At 38.5% G+C, this 19712-nt stretch overlaps 1 protein-coding gene across 5 annotated transcripts in view; it reads left to right on the top strand.

Annotated features, from left to right (window-relative positions):
* Window positions 1-15945, top strand: part of ZFAND6 (zinc finger AN1-type containing 6) — a 66423-nt gene extending 50478 nt beyond the window's left edge. For 2 of the 5 annotated variants that reach the window (XM_021717793.1, XM_008068504.2), the window contains 4 exons: window positions 267-375; window positions 1225-1325; window positions 13777-13890; window positions 15028-15945. In XM_021717793.1, coding sequence (XP_021573468.1) covers window positions 267-375; window positions 1225-1325; window positions 13777-13890; window positions 15028-15176 — 473 coding nt within the window. In that variant the 3' untranslated portion in view covers window positions 15177-15945. Of the gene's footprint in view, window positions 1-266; window positions 376-1224; window positions 1326-10017; window positions 10063-13776; window positions 13891-15027 lie in introns of all 5 variants that reach the window. The other 3 variants (XM_021717792.1, XM_008068505.2, XM_021717794.1) reach the window with 3 other exon arrangements.
* Window positions 15946-19712: the final 3767 nt, after the last annotated feature.

The raw sequence follows: 19712 nt of genomic DNA on the forward strand, positions 1-19712 counted from the left end.
GGATTTGGGTTTGGATGATATTCAGTCCTGAGAAATAGGAGTTTGGTTTATTAGTTTATACAATTTGTATATGGTTCTCTTCTTGATTAAAAGTAACATTTTTCATTGACCAACTGTTGAGAAAACTAAAGCTGAAAATAATGAATTGACGTATTATATAGTAAAACAGAATCTATATACTGTATTTTGTGGAAAATTGATCTTGATTTTTTTTTTAGACTGCCTGGAGTGTAGAATCACTAATATAATATGTGGTCCTGTTACAGCAGCTTCTGTCAGTAGTCTGTCTGAATCATTACCAGTTCAGTGCACAGATGGCAGTGTCCCAGAAGCTCAGTCAACATTAGACTCTACATCTTCATCTATGCAGCCAAGGTAAGACATAGTCTCTGAATTGTAATTGGAATGCTAATAAAGATTTTATTCTATTGATCAGTTCTGTTAAGGAAAACTATGTAAAGCCACTTTAGAATTAACTGGCCTAAAATGATATTTGTCTGCTTATTACTGGTTAGAAAACGCTTGTTTTTACACTAGGGAGTATAAGTCTTAGGTTTACTTTTCAGACATCTTTTTAAAATTCTTTCTCATAATATATCCTGACCCACCCCTGAAGTTTTTTTGAAGCATATTAAGTTAGTTCTTTAAATGTTACTACCTTATATTTTAAAAAATAAAGTCTTGTCAGAGGTTCTCTGTTTAATATCACGATGTAGTGCTCATATTTGTATTGTAATATATTTTTCTTTTTGTCTCTGAATTCACATTATTTAGAAATCTTCATACAGAAATATATGTTTCATTTTTATTCTGCTGTTAAGAACAATATATTAAGTTTCTACACTGTGGTTCCTTTCTTCCAGTTTATGATAGGAGATGTTCAGTTTTGCTGTGCCAGAATACCATTTGCAGCTTTGCATTAGGCTTCCTTAAGTGTGTCTTTATCATGCTAGTTTTCGTTTTGTGAATTCATGTAGTACTTGAAATACACAAAAGACATATATGGCATTGCCATGTTTCTAAGGCAATAAAGTTCTGGTACAAATCGGTCTCTAGTTTCAAAGATTACACATAAACATAAAATGATTATGTTTTAGTTATAAGGAAAAAGTGTCTCTGTTGTTATCTTAATGATCTACGTAGAAATGTTGAGCTCTTATGTCATTTTAGTTAATATTCATGTGGGGAAATCATCTATTAAAATGAAATATTTTGCTTTTCTAGCCCTGTATCAAATCAGTCACTTTTATCAGAATCTGTAGCATCTTCCCAATTGGACAGTACATCTGTGGACAAAGCAATACCTGAAACAGAAGATCTTCAAGGTTTGCATATGAACTAACATGTATTTTGTAATTTATTTAACATTTGAGTATTGTAAGTCAGACTCAATCCCGGCACATGCATAAAACAATTGACTGCTTAAAATGCATACCTTGCTATTTATTTTCTCTATGAATATGAATAGCTTATATGCTCAAATATTTGATTTGTTATCTGTCATTTTGGGGGCCATTTTTAAAAATTTTATTTTGAGGCACAATCATGACTCACTGTCACCTCCCGGCCTCAGGTGGTGCCCCTGCCTCAGCCTCCCCAGTCGCTGGGACTACAGGTGCATACCACCATGCCTGGCTAATGTTTTGATTATTTGTAGAGATGAGGTCTCATAATGTTGCCCAGCCTGGTCTCAAATTCTTGGGCTCAGACAATCCTCCCGCCTTGGCCTCCCAAAGTGATGGGATTTCAGATATGAGCCACCGCGCCCAGCTCCAGTTACATATAATTTTATCATCAGCATAAACTTTGAAATTTCAAAATTTGTTTAGTATGAAAAATGTAATTAAATGGTCATGTGGCATTGTTAGGCTATTTTCTTTTGTTATGTTGGCCAGTTTAGTCTAAAAATTATTTTCTTTCCAGACAAACTGGGACTGCTGGTTTGAGGAGAATCTTATTTTTTGACTCCAATTATCTGAGAGACTGTACAGCTTGACTGACGGTCGCCCCTCCTTTCACACGTGCGACTTAACAGTGCGTTCCCACATTCCCACATTCAGTTTCTGGTTTTTACACCTGGTATCATGTTCTTGCCCGTGCTTTTCATATCCCTATTAAGTGGCTCAGAGTGATCATGGAAGACTTAAGACATTTGTATGAAGGCTTGCTTAGTGGAGCAGGTCATGCAGAAGAGGTCATTTTGGAGGCTAAGTAAGCTGTGCTTAATTAGTTATATTCTAGCTGTATATGGACACAATGTGTTAGCCATGGAAGGACACTCTGGAACGATAAACCCAAGAATGGGCAGGGTATCATTCTGCCTCTGACATGATTGAAAGAGAGAAGATATCTTGAGCTGTGAAACTTTCCATTGTGCATGATGTTCCCATGGTGGTGACAGATGCATCTGGCAGTCTCATTTCAAATTTGCTAAATGTAAGTTTAGGTCAGACGCAGTGGCTTGCACCTGTAGTCCCAGCTTTAGAAGATTGAGGCAGGAAGATTGCTTGAAGTCAGGAATTCTAGGCTGTGGTGAGATATCTTTGCACCACTACACTTCAGCTTGTGTAACAGTGCGAGACCTCATCTGAATCAATTGTTCAATAGTTAGTTAATATTTAGATAAGATAGCCAGTTCCATATGCTTTGATTTCATGCTCATTTACTTGACAAGTTTGCCTATTTGTGTACATTTTGCTATAGCAGAAGAATATACTGTACTATAAGTCCAACAGAAATATTCTAGCCCACCTAGGATATTATTATAAATTTATAAATATTTTAAGTGAACCATGAAAAAGAAAAATTCAATGAAGGGCAAAAATAAGGGACATTTTAAAAGCAGGAAAAAAATCCCAAGAGTTACTTATTCTCTAGACATGGGAAATAAGACAAAAATGGTGTCTAAGCTTTCAGTTTTTATCATAGTGGCAGTGGTGTGATTGATTTTTAGACAGGAAGCTGAATAAGGTAATATGACTAACAAAGTGTTAGATACAGCGAATTGGAAATGATCAAATTTCAAAACTGAAGGAACTCATTTGGAGGTTGTAGGTAGATGATAGGCATTTAAATGTATAGAGTGATGGGTATTATGCCTGAGATTTAGAAGTCCTTGGCATAGGTTGAAAAGTGAGTTTAAAAACAAAGGACCGAGCATGGTAATGGATTTATGGCAGGCTCTTCTCTGTGGGCCTCTCATAGTGTACCCATGCCAGAGTAAACTACAGCCTCGAACCATGGCCCAGCCTCCTTAACCCATGGGCTGTGAGCACTGAAGGGGGTTGCATAGTGCAAAAACAAAAAAACAAAGGACCAAGCAGGACGAAGAGTTAGGAAAAGAGCAGAGGAAGAAATCATTTAGATCTGGTTAGTTTCAGGTCATAGATGCCAAAGGTAAATTTCAAGAAGCAAGGGTTGCTTAGCAATTTTGAGATAAATTAAGGAGGAAAACAGGCTGCTAATCATGAAGATGTTATGTCTTATGAGAAGACACATTTTAGAATGTTGGCAGTGAAATAAAAGTGTAGAAAGCTTTATGAATGCAATAGCAATTGTTGTGTAAGTTTGATAAAGAATAAAGATTGTAGGTTGGCGAATTATCGTAATAGGAGTTTTTGTTTGTTTGTTTGAGTTGGAGTCTCACTCTGTCACCCAGACTGGAGTGCAGTGGCCGCTCCTGGCCACCGCAGCCTCGACCTGCTGTGCTCTAGCGATCCTTCTACCTCAGCCTTCCAAGTAGCCGACATTACAGGCATGTGCTACCACACCCGGCTGATTTTTTGATTTATTGTAGAGATGAGGTCTCGGTGCCCAGGCAGGTCTCGAACCCGCGAGCTCAGGCAATCCACTCACCTCAGCCTCCCAAAGGCACGGGATTACAGACTGAGCCACCAAGCCCAGCATAATAGAAGATTTTATACCATTTGTGGTGTATGGAGAACAATCTGATTTTCTCCACCCAGCCTCAGTACATACATTAATTCAAAGGCGGTCATAGTACCATATTAGGAGAAATTGTATAGACTCTGTTTTTCATGTATGATTTAAATCAATATTAACTTTTATTTTTTATTTTGTTATATTTTTGAAACAGGATCTCATTCTGTCACCCAGGCTAGAATACAGTGACATGATCGTAGCTCACTGTAACCCTGAACTTCTCCTGGGTTCAAGGGAGTCCTCTACCTCAGCCTCCTGTGTAGCTAGGATTACAGGCAAGCAACACTATGCTTGGCTAATTTTTTATTTTTTCTTACTGTGTTGCCCAGGCTGGTCTTGAACTCCTGACCTCAAGTTATCCTCCTGCTTTGGCCTCCCACAGTGCTGGCATGAGCCCCACACCTGACAGCATAAACTTTTAAATACCTTTCAAAAATTTAGCATTCTGAACTGGGTGTGGTGGCTCATAACTGTAATCCCAGCACTTTGGGAGGCCGAAGGAAGTGGATTGCCAGAGCCCGGGGTTCGAGACCAGCCTGGACAACTTGGTGAGACCTCATCTCTACAATAAAATACCAAAAAATTAGCCGGGCGTGGTGGCGCACACCTGTGGCTCCAGCTACTTAGAAGACTGAGGCAGAAGAATCGCCTGAGCCCAGCAGGTCGAGGCTTCAGTGGCCGTGAACATGCCATTGCGCTTCAGCCTGGGTAACAGAGTGAGATTCCAACTCTAAAAAAAAAAAAGCCAAGCATGGTGGCTCAAGCTTGTAATCCCAGCACTTTGGGAGGCCGAGGCGAGAGGATTGCCTGAGCCCACGGATTCGAGACCAGCCTAGGCAACTTGGTGAGACCCCATCTCTAAAATAAATTTAAAAATCAGCTGGTCGTGGTGGCTTGCACCTGTGGTTCCAGCTACTTGGAAGCCTGAGGCGGAAGGATCGCCAGAGCCCAGCAGGTCGATGCTGGGATGACCGTAAGCATGCCACTGAACTCCAGCCTGGGCGACGGAGTGAGACCTTGACTCAAAAAATAAAAAAACTTTGCATTCATAATTTCACCATAGTAAAATTTTTGAGGAATCAAGTGTAAGTTTCATCTGAGTTTAAGAGAGTATTAGTTTTCAGTATGTAAAATCTCTTAACCTAATTTTTAATGTTTTAACTTAAAGCATTATATGGAATACATACTTTTATTATAAACACATATAAACTTATGTTTGTGTGCATGTCTATATGTGTGTGTGTGTGTGTGTGTGTGTGTATACACACTATACATACACATACTCACATATACTTACATGCACTTATGGTTTCTTTGTTTAATAGAAATAAAGAACTTTATTATTTTCTTTTTTTTGAGTCCGAGTCTTACTCTGTTTCCCAGGCTGGAGTGCCATGGCACGCTCACAGCCACCGCAGCCTCGACCTGCTGGGTTTAGGTGACCTTCCACTTCAGCCTTACAAGTAGCTGGAACTGTAGGCATGCGCCACCATACCCAGCTAATTTTGATTTATTGTAGAGACAAGGTCTCACCATGTTGCCCAGGCTGGTCTCAAACCCGTGGGCTCGGTCATTCCTCTCACCTCGGCCTCCCAAAGTGCTGGGATTACAGGTGTGAGTCACTGCACCCAGCAAAAACTTTTGAAAATAAAAAATTAGCCGGGTGTGGTAGCGCGCGCCTGTAGTTCCAGCTACTCGGAAGGCCGAGGCGGAAGGATTGCCGGAGCCCAGCAGGTCGAGGCTGCAGTGGCCGGGAGCGGCTACTGCACTCCAGTCTGGGCGACAGAGTGAGACTCCAACTCAAAAAAAAAAAAAAATTGTTTAATAGATGGGTGAAAAGAGAAAGAAAAAGTCATATGGTCATGTGAGCTGGAATTGGAACACATGCACCTAATTGTAGGCCACTGTTCTTTCCACTAGACAACTGTGCTTGTTGGACTGGGCTGTGGATTTGTGTGTTCCTGTTGACACATCCAACCCCCTTCAGTTCCTGGGTAGGATCAGCTTGTTTGGCAGGCTACCCAGGTGCCTGTTTTTTCCTTGTCATTCTGTATGCCTCCCTCAAGGGGAATTTATTTAGAAAAGAAAGTCATTCCAGATGGAGGCGAGTATATGAGTAGCAGCTGTGTGTCTAAGCCAGAATTTTATAACATTATTTATTTGAGTTTTCAGAACCTTTTTCTCTACAGGTATTCTGTTTAAAATTATTATATGCTACCACCAGTTGGGTAGGATGTCTCTCCCCTTGGCCTCATGGCACTGAAGAATTTAGCATATTGCAGCATATTTCTCTTTTAGTTATACTTTTTGTTTAAAAAAAACAGGCCAGGTGCAGTTTTCACAGGCTCAACCCTGTGAACCCAGCACTTTGGGAGGCCAAGGTGAGAGGATTGCCTGAGCCCATGGGTTCGAGGCCAGCCTGGGCAACATGGTGAGACCTTGTCTCTACAGTAAATCAAAAAATTAGCCAGGTGTGGTGGCATGCACCTATAGTACTAGCTACTTGGAAGGCTGAGGCGAAATGATTGCCAGAGTCCAGCAGGTCGACACTGGGGTGGCCATGAGCGTACCACTGCATTCCAGTCTGGGCGACAGAGTGAGACTCCAACTCAAAAAAAAAGCAGTATTATATGTATTGTCATTTATGAATGTAAGTCAGGTTTCCAGTTCACAAAAGATAGGTTTAAAAAAAAATACTTTTAAGCATTTTGATGCAGTCTAAAGCTATAATACTTGATTGGCTGCAATACTAAACAATTATTTTTGAATTTGATTAACCTCTCAGTCCCTCAGATCTTATGTTATAGTAGGAGGAATTTGGATTCGTAAATTCTGTTTCATATCTTGACACGCCCACTTAACTTCTCTGAGCCTTATTTTTATTACCTCTAAAGAAGGATGGTAAGCATGTCCCCTTTATAGGGTATAAAAGATATTGAGATAATGGAAGTAAAATGAGCTTTGTATACTGCAAAGGATATTCGTATTCTATATAATGCTAAAGCAATTTGGGAGTTTCAGGCTGCTCAGAATAAGAGAGGGTTTTGAGGCTTTCCAACACTTGGATGGCATGTGTTAGGGTGGTTAGCTCTCCATCACAAGCATTCTAGGAAAGCTGGGTTACTGTTAGGGACAGTGTTGAGGGGAATGTTGCACTAAGTGGCAGGATGGAGTAGAATTCTCAGGCTCTTCCCAACTCTGGAGGTTGCTAACTTCATACAAAGTTGAATTGTCAGATCATAGTCTCAAAGCAATTAAAGAAGGACCATCCATTTGGACTGCTTAGGAAAACTGTGTATGGGTTTTAAAAAATCAGGAATTTCTTCTGATTTTGAAGATTAGGTGAGAGTAGCCAAAACAATCTTGAAAAAGAACAAGGTTAGAGGACTAATATTTCCCAGGTTCAAGATTTAATACAAACTACAATGATTAAGACTCTGTGGTACTGGCATGAAAATAGTCTTATAGGCTGGGCTTGGTGGCTCAGCCTGTAATCCTAGCACTTTGGGAGGCCGAGGCGAGTTTGTCTGAGCCCACTGGTTCAAGACCAGCCCGAGCAACTTGGCGAGACCTTGTCTCTACAATAAATAAAAAATTAGCTGGGTGTGGTAGTGTGTGCCTGTAGTTCCAGCTACTTGGAAGGCTGAGGTGGAAGGATCGCCTGAACCCAGCAGGTTGAGGCTGCGTGGCCGTGAGTGTGCCCCTGTACTCCAGCCTGGGCCATAGAGTGAGACTCCAACTCAAAAGAGTAAAAAAAAGATAGTCTTATAGATTAGTGAAATAAAATTAAGAGTCCAGAAATATTTATATTTATATTTATGGGCAATTGATTTTCAACAAGGTGCCAAGATCATTCCATGGGAAAAAAATAATCTTTTTAACAAATGATGCTGGGACAGCCTCATATCTAAACTCAGAAGAATGAATCGGACTCCTCCCTCTTACCTTGTGCAAAAACTTACCCAATATATCAAAGACCCAAAATAAATATAAGAGCTAAAACTGTAAAACTCCTAAAACATGTATAAATTTTTGTGGCCGTGGTTTAGGCAGTGATTTCTTAGATATGACACAAGCATCCGAAGAAAAAATAGGTAAATTGAACTGCATCAAAATGAAAAGTGTTTTGCTTCAAAGGATATTACTAAGATAGTGGGAAAACAGCTCACAGAATGGGAGAAGATACTTATAAATTACATATCTGATAAGAATATATAAAGATGTGATTATAAGTCAACAATAAAAAGACAACCCAATTAAAAAATAAGCAAAGGATTTGAATAGACATTCTCCAAAGAAGATATCCAAGTTGCCAATAAACACTTGAAAAGATGCTCAATGTTAGTCATTACGGAAATGGAAGTCATAACCATAATGAGATACCACTTCACACCCACTAGGATGGCTAAATGAATAACAAGAACAAGTGTTGTCAAGGATGTAGAGAAATTGGAAGCTTCATACCTTGTTGGTGGGGATGTTAAATGGTACAGGAACTTTGGAAATAGTCTCGCAGTTCCTAAAAAATTATTTTACTCCTAGTTCCCAAAAGAATTGAAAACATACGACTCCATAAAAGTTTGTGCATGAATGTTCACAGCAGCATTATTCATAATAACAAAAAATGGAAACAGCCCAATGGCTAGTAGTAGATGATTGGATAAACAAAGTGTGGTATGTCTGTATATCAGAATATTATTCAACCACAAAAATGAAGGAAATTCTAATACGTGCGACAGCATGAGTGGAAATAAAAGTCAGGTACAAAAGGCCTCATGTGTGATTCCATCTGTATGGAATGCCTAGAATAAACCAATGATTTAAAAAAAAAAAAAAAGATTAGTCCCTGCCAGGAGCTGGGGAAAGTGGGGAGTAATTGCTAATGGGTACAGGGTTGTGCTTTGAAGTTGCTAAAATGTTCTAGAATCAGTGGTGATGTTTTCACAACCTTGTGACTATAGTAAAAACCACTGAATTGTATACTTTAAAGGGTGAATGTTATGCTGTGTGAATTATATCTCCCCATCTCTCCCACTCCAACACAGTGAAAAGGGTTTTTGCTGGGGGAGAAATTGTGAGGGTAAAAGCACACAGGTAGGAAAGCATGCAGTTTGGGAAACAGCGAGAAGACTAGTTGCAGTGGCCGGCAAGTACATGTTGGTACTAAAGCTAGAAAGGTTGTAGGCAGCCAGAAAATGGAAAGTCACTAAGGTATTTGGGAATCAGTGGGAAGGGAAGAAAGTCATTTTGAAGCATTTTTTGGTTTGGTTTGTTTTTTTTAAGATGACACAAATGTGTATTTTATGAAGATGAATGCAACAGTTTTTTGCCCCCAGATACTGTGAACAAACTGATCATACCAGTAGAGCTGCTTAGTCCACTGTGGTGGCGTTCTTGAAATGCAGCTACTCCAAATCGAGCTTTTCAGTACATATTTACATATTAGTTACCTGTAAGTGTAACATGTACACTAGGTTTTAGAGACTTAATACCCAGAATGTAAAAAGCTCAGTTAATACTTTTTATCCTGATTACATTTTGAAATAGTATATTAATTTTACCTGTTTTTAATTTTTAATGTAGCTACTGAAAAACATACAGTTAAATATATGACTCATATTTCTCTTGGATCTACTGCTAATACAGGCCTGTTTTTCTCTTGAATATTTAAAATTTTCGAGCTAGGGGAGCTTAAAGTTCATTTGGTTCAAGCCTTCATTTTGATTTAAGAAAATGAGGCCCAGAGAGGGAAATGAATTTTATCCCAACAGCTCATTGTAAAAGTAAATACCTACTGATCCCTGTGAGCAGAAATAGTCACCAACCTCAAAGTGATTAGTCTAACTCCTGAATGAGATAACTTATGATATTTAAGAAAAGGATATGTATTATATTACATAGTTATCTGCTGCCAAGCCCAATTTACTTAAGATAATATTTGGGAACTGCCTATTAATGTCATCTTATTTTTCACTATGTGTATGAATGTCTTCCAAAGAGAGGCAGTGCTAAATAGGTTTATGTACTCATTGTTATATTTCTGCGCTTTTTCTTTTTTTTCCTTTTCATTTACAGGACCCAGAGCAGAGGGCCTTGCTCCTCTTAAATGTGATCCTCCATGTGGGTAGCAAAAACTAATTTTACCTGCCACATACTTTTTGTTATCTCTTAACAGTAGTGGCCATTATACATTGTCTAGTTGGGATTTCCATTCGAAAATTAGTTAGCAAGTGCTGTATAGCTCATTTCACAGCCTATGTAGGACTCCTAAATAAACCTCTAGGACTGGTGGATACAACATAGGCATTCACCTATTCTTAATCATTAATAAGCAGGCAGTCTGTTTCTACTTCTCATTTCAGAATACCTAGTTCTGAAGAAACTGATCCTATTTTGGGTTTAGGTTCAATAAGATTATGGCCTTCTGGCCTTTAGGCCACTATACAGCCCTTTAAAAGACTGAATTATTTCCTTTTACATAGCTAGAATTTGATAAGCCATTCTTTGGTCTTATATCTCACATAAAAATTGTGAGGAAACAGGATAATTTCTGGGAACCATAGACTTTTACAAAGTACTATATTATCTTGCCTATGAATTCATTTGGCGAGTATCTAGATTCAAGCTATCAGCCACTAGTTTTAGATAAGCTGAGATTGCCTTAGTCTCATGGATATGTAATTGACATGTATTGGTAAGAGATTTGAGTGATAGCTTATAAGCTTTTAGATAGCTTACAGACCTTAACTTTAAAGATTGTGCATTTGCCTCTGTTAAAAAGAAACCATTCGCTTTAGGCAGGTCTTTAAGGTTAATACTGTAAAATGTCTTGTATGCATAGCAGATCAATGTATTTTCACTCTTCTCTGTTTCCAAATCTCATTCACAGTTTGTGTCTCAGTAGTTAAACCAGTTTCATTAAAAAATAAAATATTGTAGCCGGGCTTGGTGGCTCAGCCTGTAATCCCACGCCTTTGGGAGGCTGAGGTGAGTGGATTGTCTGAGCCCACGGGGTCAAGACCTGCCTGGGCGGCGAGACCTCATCTCTACAATAAATCAAAAAATCAGCCGGGCGTGGTAGCGCATGCCTGTAATTCCAGCTACTTGGAAGGCTGAGGCGGAAGGATCGCCAGAGCCCAGCAGGCGAGGCTGCGGTGGCCGGGGGCGGCCACTACACTCCAGTCTGGGCGACAGAGTGAGACTCCAACTCAAAAAATAAATAAATAAAATAAAATATTGTGATAGTGTTGCTACCATTAAAGCATTACCTGTATTAGCTTTTAGGCTAATTTAGACTGTTTTTGGAGAGCAGATTAGATATATGTCTTATAGGTTTCAAAGACATTAAATAACAGAGGATGCCAAAAAAATGTATACACATTTTAAGAAAGGAAAAACTATATTAAAATTGTAGATGACTACAAGTCATGTTTGACTTCTACAATTACAAGAGTTGCTCAGAGTAGTTAACCATCTGTGTCTAGACACTTCTGATCACGGCGAACTAAAAGTAATATATAGATAACCTCTCTTAAAATGTGTGTACATTTTTTTGGTACCCCTGGTATAATAGGTTCATTTCTGATTGCAAATTAAAATATTTTTGAGCTCTGTACACAGGGCTGAACTTTACTCAGTGTGTTCCAGGGGCTGGGGATATAAAATACTAAACAAGTCATTCAGCCCCTGCCCTCTTTGGAGCTCACATTCTAGTGATATTTATTTATTGAAAATAAAAGATTTTTATGAGATTCTTCTTCAAAAATAAAAATGTTTGCAATCTATTACTAGAACTGTCCTTGTCTAGCTCCAGCATGTCCAGGTGGGGTAGCCAGGCATAATTCTTCACTGGTGCATATTTGCTTGTTAGTTTGTAGTGTTTTGCCTTTTGTCATCTTTTGTTAAAATATGAGATAATGTGTTAATATAAGCAGGTTAGAATTCATTATAGCAAATGTTTCAGCATGTACTGTGACATGTAGTTCACCTTGAGAGGTGCTGGAGGTTGCAACAGGGAAGAGTGTACCAGCCCTCTGTCCAGAAGGCTTACAGTGTAGTTATGGGAACATAGCACATAAATATAGTAGGTAAGTAACTCAGTAAGTCTCTCCAACGGATGTTTGTTTATTGAGCTCCTGCTATGTGGTAGGAGGCACTGGGATAGGCACTGGTAACAGGGATAAATAGGACAGGGTCCTGCTCTCAAAGAACTCAGTTAAACAGGCAATTATAATATTATGAAAAGTGCTGTGGGGTAGGTATAGCAGGGTTTCCCATCCCAGAGTTGTGTTGGGATGTTGTGGAGGAAGAGCTGACTATGTAAGCTGAAAAAGGAAAGAAAAATTAGAATTGGCCATGTAAAGAGAGGGACAAGAGGGGCGTGGAAAGAGTATTCCACATAGAAAGGACAACTTGTACAGGAGCCCCAAAGGTAAGGGAGTTTGGTATGTTCAGGGAATCTGCAAGTGCTTCAGTATGGCTGAAGCATGGAGGACTATTGAGAGAAGGCTGGAACAAAGAGAATGAAGAAATCATAAAACACCTCAGGGCTTTATCCTGGGGCTAGTGGGGAGCCATGAAAGAATTTTAAACATGAGGGGGACATCATTTGATATCCACCCAGGGCAGATGAGTGGGTGCAGTGTGGGAAGCATAGATTGAAGAGGGGGCTTACTGAGGCACCTAGGATCTGGTGGGGGTGTTAGGGTAATCAAGGCACTGCAGAGAACTGAAATGAAGAAGCGGTATTTAATCTTGGCCTTTAAAAAAGCCCTAGATTGAACAAGGACAAGGGGAAGCCCTTTGACATACGTTGTAAGAGCTGTGAGCAAAAGTGCATAGCATGTTCTCAGTATAGACTGGGAGAGTGGGGGATTCCTGGGTAAGGACTGGTTGGTGACAACATTGAAGAGGTAAGAATTTGACGCATGGCAAGTCACTCACTGTCACAGAGCAAGATGTCATGTCTGCAAGGTCATATTATAGACTGCTTCTGGTGGCAGCATTCAGGGGGACCAGCTTGGTTAGTAATGGGGGGGCACATGAGTTAGGATTGAGGAGTGATAATTTGACCTGAAATGATACATCTGGCTTTGGATTCAGTACATAAGTGCATCAATTTAGCATCTTAATTCTAACATTTTAAAGCTTCTTTGCATCAATTTATCTTATTCCTAAGACTTCAAATGCTTTTACACAAAACATTTTGGAAACTTTATTTTTGTTTTCCTCTTTATTTTATTTTAAAGATGTGGGGTACAAGTCAGGATTAGGTACATAAGTGGTCTACGTACAGGTGAAGTTTGGGCCTCCCACTGGTCCTCACTTCCCCTGGTTTAGGATCAGGTACGCCTAGTGATGGTATGTGCCCTCCTCCCTTGGCAGTGTCCCACCCTTCTGGAAACTTTAAACATACTTAATAGTCCACAGAATCTTGGTTTTGCCCCCCCTTCTTTGAGAAATCTACATAGTTCTGGTCCCAGACTATATTAGGAAGTTTACATATGGCTATTTTCTTGCATACTCCTTTAGAATACTCAGGGAATATTTATGTATGTACCTTTTAGTAGTCAAATACATAATTATTGAAAAAACTAGAAAATACAGTTTATATATTCTAGGTTATTTTCTGCGTGTGTGCATATATACGTTTAACACTGAGAGTCATATTTTATAAACAACTTTGTAATTTAATACGAATAGCTTTCAGACCCAATGACTAAATAAATTCCTGTTATCCTCTAACAGATCCATAGGGGTGGGATGAGGGACAGCTACCCAAATAGCAAAGTCTTACTGAATAATTAAATTTTACCACCTTCCTATTTTTGTCAGCTTCAGTATCAGATACAGCACAGCAGCTCTCTGAAGAGCAAAGCAAGTCTCTGGAAAAGCCAAAACAGAAAAAGAATCGCTGTTTCATGTGCAGGAAGAAAGTGGGACTTACTGGTAAGGGCCTAAATCAAATAGTTTAAAATTAAGATTAAATTTTAAAGTAATGCATAGCTTTTCTTTTAAAAATGCATTTCGACTGATTTGGAGAGTGTTGGTCAAGTATGGTTGGGGGACCAGAAGCTGTGGGAGGGCAGCAGTGCGGCTCCTGCCTTTGAGGAGAGAGTGCTTTGAAGTACTTGGCGAACTGTGAAGGCTGAGGTTGTTTTCCAGTCTGTCATCCAGTCAGTCTGTCTAATCTAGTGCTTGCTTCACTTTTCATTATGAAGTTAGAGAATACGTTTTGAAAGTGAAAAATGTGGTAAAGGAGATTAGCGTCAAATGTCATTGTTTAAAATACTGATTCCTATGCTCCATTTCCAACAGTTTTGTTATATGGTAATAAAATTCTGATTTGGGGGTACAGGACCGGTATTATATAAAGACTGTCCCCACCTGTATGTCTCTATTTTGGGTTCTTTGGGCATTTCCCTAAAGTTAAGGAGCATTTATTGCATGTTCACCATATGTTAAGCACTTAGTTCATTCCTCATTTAACTCTTACAATAACTTACAGAATTTCACCTGCAGAAACTGAGGCTCAAAGAGGCTAAGTCACCTGCCTCTGGTAGTAAGTAGATTTCATGCGTTGGCCCCCTGGCTCTGTCCCATGCTCTTCATCTCTCAGCCGAGGGACAGCTCACGTCTCTGTTGGAGTTAGCAGAGAAAGCTAAGAAAGCTCATATGAATTCTGTGTTGTTAATGGTTCTTTCAGAGGTATTATTTGATCTTCCTTAATTAAATGTTAAGATGGCCATCTGACATTAGGCTTATTTTCACGTTGCAGTACTCGGATTTGAAAAATGTTTCACATTTTCAGTCTAGCAACCGTGCTTTTGATAGGAAGTAATTGTGGCCATATCACAGGTAAAGTAATTGAGCTCCGAAGACGTACTATAGTACAAGCCTGTATTGTACCTAGAAACAAGAAATGAAGCTGTTGGGTCATGAACTTTAAGGGTATATAGTTTGTGAGATTTATTTAGAATGATTCTCAAGTTTAGCTGCCCTAAATACATCATGCTTTTTAGCATTAATTATGCCAAAGACCTTTTCTTTCAACTCATGTACGTATGTATATTAATCCATTTTCAGGGTTTGAATGCCGGTGTGGAAATGTTTACTGTGGTGTACACCGTTACTCAGATGTGCACAATTGCTCTTACAATTACAAAGCTGATGCTGCTGAGAAAATCAGAAAAGAAAATCCAGTAGTTGTTGGTGAAAAGATCCAGAAGATTTGAACTCCTGCTGGAATACAAAATCCTTTGAGCATCTGCAAACTAAAAATTGACTTGAGGTTTTTTTTCCTAGTCATTGGGAATGTAGAGCAATGTATCTTGCATAGATCTTTTAATCATGCATGTCATCAGAAGAATAGATTTTTGTTTTTGTTTTGAAAATGACTCTGAACATTTATTTCCATTGCAGTTTCTGTGGCTGAAAAGACTTAAACTTTACAAGTATTATCCTTTAAAGATCATTTTAATTTTAGTTGAGTGCAGAGGGCTTTTATAACAAACATGGAGAAATTTCGGAGGGCTGTGATTTTTCCAGTATTAAACATGCATGCGTTAATCTGCAGTTTATTTTCTCATTGTGTATGTATATATAGCTTTTCTCTGCAGCACGATTTCTCTTTTGATAATGCCCACGAGGGCACCACTAGTTATCAGTAACTGAATGTATCTTAATCATTATGGCTGCTTCTGTTTTTCATTAACAAAGGTTATTCATATGTTAGCATATAGTTTCTTTGCACCCACTATTTATGTCTGAATCATTTGTCACAGGAGAGTGTATGCTGATGAGATTCTAAGTTTTGTGTGTTTAAACAATTTTTTGAGCGAGGGAAGAAAAAACTGTGTGTGCATTTCATCGCTGACTGCAGGTTTCTTTCAGATTACGTTCATTGGTCTGTGTGTAAACAATATGAAGAATGATCTGAAATAATTGTGCTGTATTTATGTTTATTCACCAGTCTTTGATTAAATAAAAAGGAAAACCAGAATACTCTCTCCCTGTATTATTTTTTCTCTTATTCTTTTGGGTAGCTAATTTTAGGTTTTGGTCTTTCAGCTTTCTACTTTCCCAGTTTTGTAAGAGAACTACTGTTTGTCTCATATCTGTGTATGACTGATTTTATGATGCTAAATCATAATTTTATATTCCTTGAGTTGAAGACCTCAGCAGATTTTCAAAGCCAAGAACCTTCATGTTACTTAAATGTTGTATTTTCTAGCCTTTGTCTGATTCTCTTTTCTGTACTCTCTCACACCAAACTAATGTCTAATAGAAGTTTTTTCTGGTCTGATAGGAGAAATTAAAAGAACATAATTCAGATATCAAGGCAGCTGGATGATTTTGGAGTAGAAAAACTCTCAAGAGACCACTTTGCCCTGTGGTTTTCAAATTTGTCTGGCAGCCAACCCTTTCCAAACATGAAATATTATATAAAATAGATGAAGGCAGTATTTTACAATATAAATTTCTAGGTTTAAAAATTGGTTGCTCATTATTTTACATGTTCTATTTGATGGTTCAGTACTAACTCATTCGGGACTGCTGACATAAATTTATATCATTCCAAGTTCTGTTCCTGGTTGCCGCTGACATGAATTTACTTCGTCATGGAAGACAGGTGTATAATCTGAATTAAAGTACAGAGTATGGAAGGCTAGTCAGAGTGGTGTGTGAGGCAAATGGTGGATATGTCTGCAGTTTTCAACTGTATTGTGAGAAAGGTGACAATTTAGAAAAGACCGTGTCTCTTGTGCTTTAACAACAGAAGTTTGCAGCAACCAGCTTCAGATTTTTTTATTTTCAGCCACTCATTCTCAGTATTAGGAAAGTGAAAAATTTGCCAGTGACTAATGTGTTAAAATCTGTGGATTTAACTGATTACAATAAAACAGATTAAAAAGTAAACCATTATGACTATCTTAATAGATTCAGATAGTGTTCGATAGAATTTAACACCCTTTTATGATTTTTAAAAATTCTTGATGCATTAGAATTAGAAACATTTTTTTAAGCTGATGGTACTTTTTTTTTTAATTTTGAATCAGGGTTTCACTGTTGCCCAGGTTGGTGTACAGTGGCGCAATCATGGCTCGCCGCAGCCATGAACTCCTGGGCTCAAGGGATCCTCCTGCCTCAACCCCCCAAGTAGCTGTGACTACAGGCATGTGCCACTATGCCCAGCTAATTTTTAAAAATCTTTTGTAGATACAGGGTCTCGCTTTGTGAGCCAGACTGGTCTTGAACTCCTGGGTTCAAGTGATCCTCCCACCTCGACCTCCCAAATTGTTGGGAATAAATGTGTGAGCCACTGCACCCAGCCAGTAAGCTGATAGTTTCTGTATAAAAACAATCAAACAAACAACCCAAACTTCAATCAAAAAGAGGCAATTAATTGCCTTCTAAAGTCAGAAACAAAGACGACTCTCCACTGTTACAATTTGTATTTAAAATTGTGTTGGAAGTTTTAACCAGTGGAGCAAGGCAAGACAATCATTAGAAGAAAGGAGGAAGAAGTACTAATTTGCACATTATACTTTTGTTTTTATAGAAAACTCAAATCTACAGTGAAATTCCTAGAAATAACAGGGTTTCGTTAGGTAGCGGTATAACATTAGTTTTCAGAAGTCAGAAGCATTTCTTTACGCAAGTAACTAGAAAGCCAGAAGGTATGATTTAACAATAGTATCAGAATACCAGTTGCCTGGGAGATGGACAATATCCATTGAAGCCCTCTTCAAGAACAAATTTTAAAACATTATTAAGAGGTAATGAAGAAGTTCTCAATAAATAGATAAATTCATAGTTAGGAAGACAATATTATAAAGATGTCATTTGTCCCTAAGTAAACCTGTAGATTCAAAACAACCAGGATTTTTCATGGAACTTCTTCTGGTGATTGTAAAGTAAAAGGTGAAAGACAGCCAAGGGCTGGGACATTTCCGAAAAGGTCAGAGGTGGAGATTTGCCAAATGTTGGGGCTCATTGTGAAAATTTGTTCATTAAAATGGCATGTTATTAGCTAAGGGATAGACAGATTTCCCAGTGGAGTAGACTAGTCAGAAAAAGACCCACACATGAACTGAGGTCACACATTACATTGAGGAAAGGGGACTTCAATAGAAGACAGCTGAAACAATTGGTTATCTGTGAACAATAAAATCCCTATCTCATGCCGTAAGAAAAACGTTAAGGACTTCAATGTAAACCAAAACTTTAAAATTCTGAAAGAAAAATGACTACCTATTACACCTTAGGATAGAGAAAGACTTCTAAAAACACCACACATGAACTATAAAAGCATTGTGATGTGTCTGTGTATTAAAAGGAATTTTTATTTTCCAAGACCTTACCATTTCTTTCTTCAAAGAATGTGAAAAGACCAGTTACGAAGTGGGAGAAGTTAGTGCAAATCAGGACCACAATGAGATGCCATTGCATGCCCATTCAGTTTTAAAATCTGGCAATATCTAGTGTTGGAGTATTTCCACATGATACCTTAGGCATTACTGGTGTTAGTGGAAAGTGTTTCATCAGAAAGTTTGATATTAACCTTTTAAAGTTGAAATTTTACATCTCCTGTAGGTCAGAAATCACACTCCTATTAAGTGTATACCCTACAAAAACGTGCACATAGATCAAACAGGGAACGTGCACAAGAATTTTTATAGCACTGCTTACCAAAGCAGAAACCCAAGGTCCTCCCTGAAGAGCAGGCAAATAAAATGTGATATATCCATACATTGGGATATTATCCAGTAACCAAAACTAATGAGCCATGGTGTGTAGTAAAAATGGAAGTATAGTAAGCAGAAATAAAGTCCTAGAAGTGTCAGTCTCAAAGCAGAGTAAGAACTATAGTAAGCATCACTAGTCAAAATACACGACGTGTTCACCAGAAAAGCTTTACATTTGCAAATCATAAATGGAGTTTACATCGAAAAGAAAGGATAGTGATGAAAAAATTCAGAACAATACCCGTAGAGGAGGCAGGGCATGGGCTGAAAAGTGGTACCTTGTGGTCAAGGTTCCAGCTTTCGGGGGGATGATGGAATCAGGATGCTTATATTGGACAACTAAAAGCAGTCCATTTATGGACCAATGCTGAGAGTCATCAACGAAGGGTTATGATTCTGGGTTTCTGTACCTGAAGTCCAGCATATTCAACAGGAAAAAGTTAATTATGAAGCCATTTTGATGAGGGAGGTTACACAGGAAACGGCTCACCGTTTCACTTTTTAAAATTGTCACAAAATCGCCGTCTTCCAGCTTCCCTACGCCTAGATACTAACACTATTAATCATGAATTACCTCGTACTTTGGTCTTCTTGTACTGATGTGTCTCAGATTTTTATGCTCAAGCCTAGTGCAAAGTATCTTTTCCTCTGGTTTTTCTAGAATAACTTGTCCTGCACGGGACAAGTTATTCCTTAACTCTAATTCAATGACTGAAAAGCCATATTTTTTATGATGTGAAGCCAGTTAATAATTGATAATGGCTATCCTTCCACTTCCTCACAGAGTTTCTAAAACATCTAAACAGATATTCTTGGGAATTTAGAAAAGGATACTTTGTTGTGGCATCTTTTCAGAGACTTAGCCTTTTGTTTTTCTTTTTTCTAAACATGTAAGCATCAAGATTAATTCAGAGCTTAAAAGTAATAAAGGACTGTCATGAACAATTTGATGCCTACAAATTTGATGACTTAGATTAAATGGACCGATTCTTTGACAGGTGCAATCTATCAAAATTCATATAA

The sequence above is a fragment of the Carlito syrichta genome, unplaced genomic scaffold (genome assembly GCF_000164805.1).
Source record: "Carlito syrichta isolate Samal-C Ts95f unplaced genomic scaffold, Tarsius_syrichta-2.0.1 Scaffold311120, whole genome shotgun sequence".
NCBI lineage: Eukaryota > Metazoa > Chordata > Mammalia > Primates > Tarsiidae > Carlito > Carlito syrichta.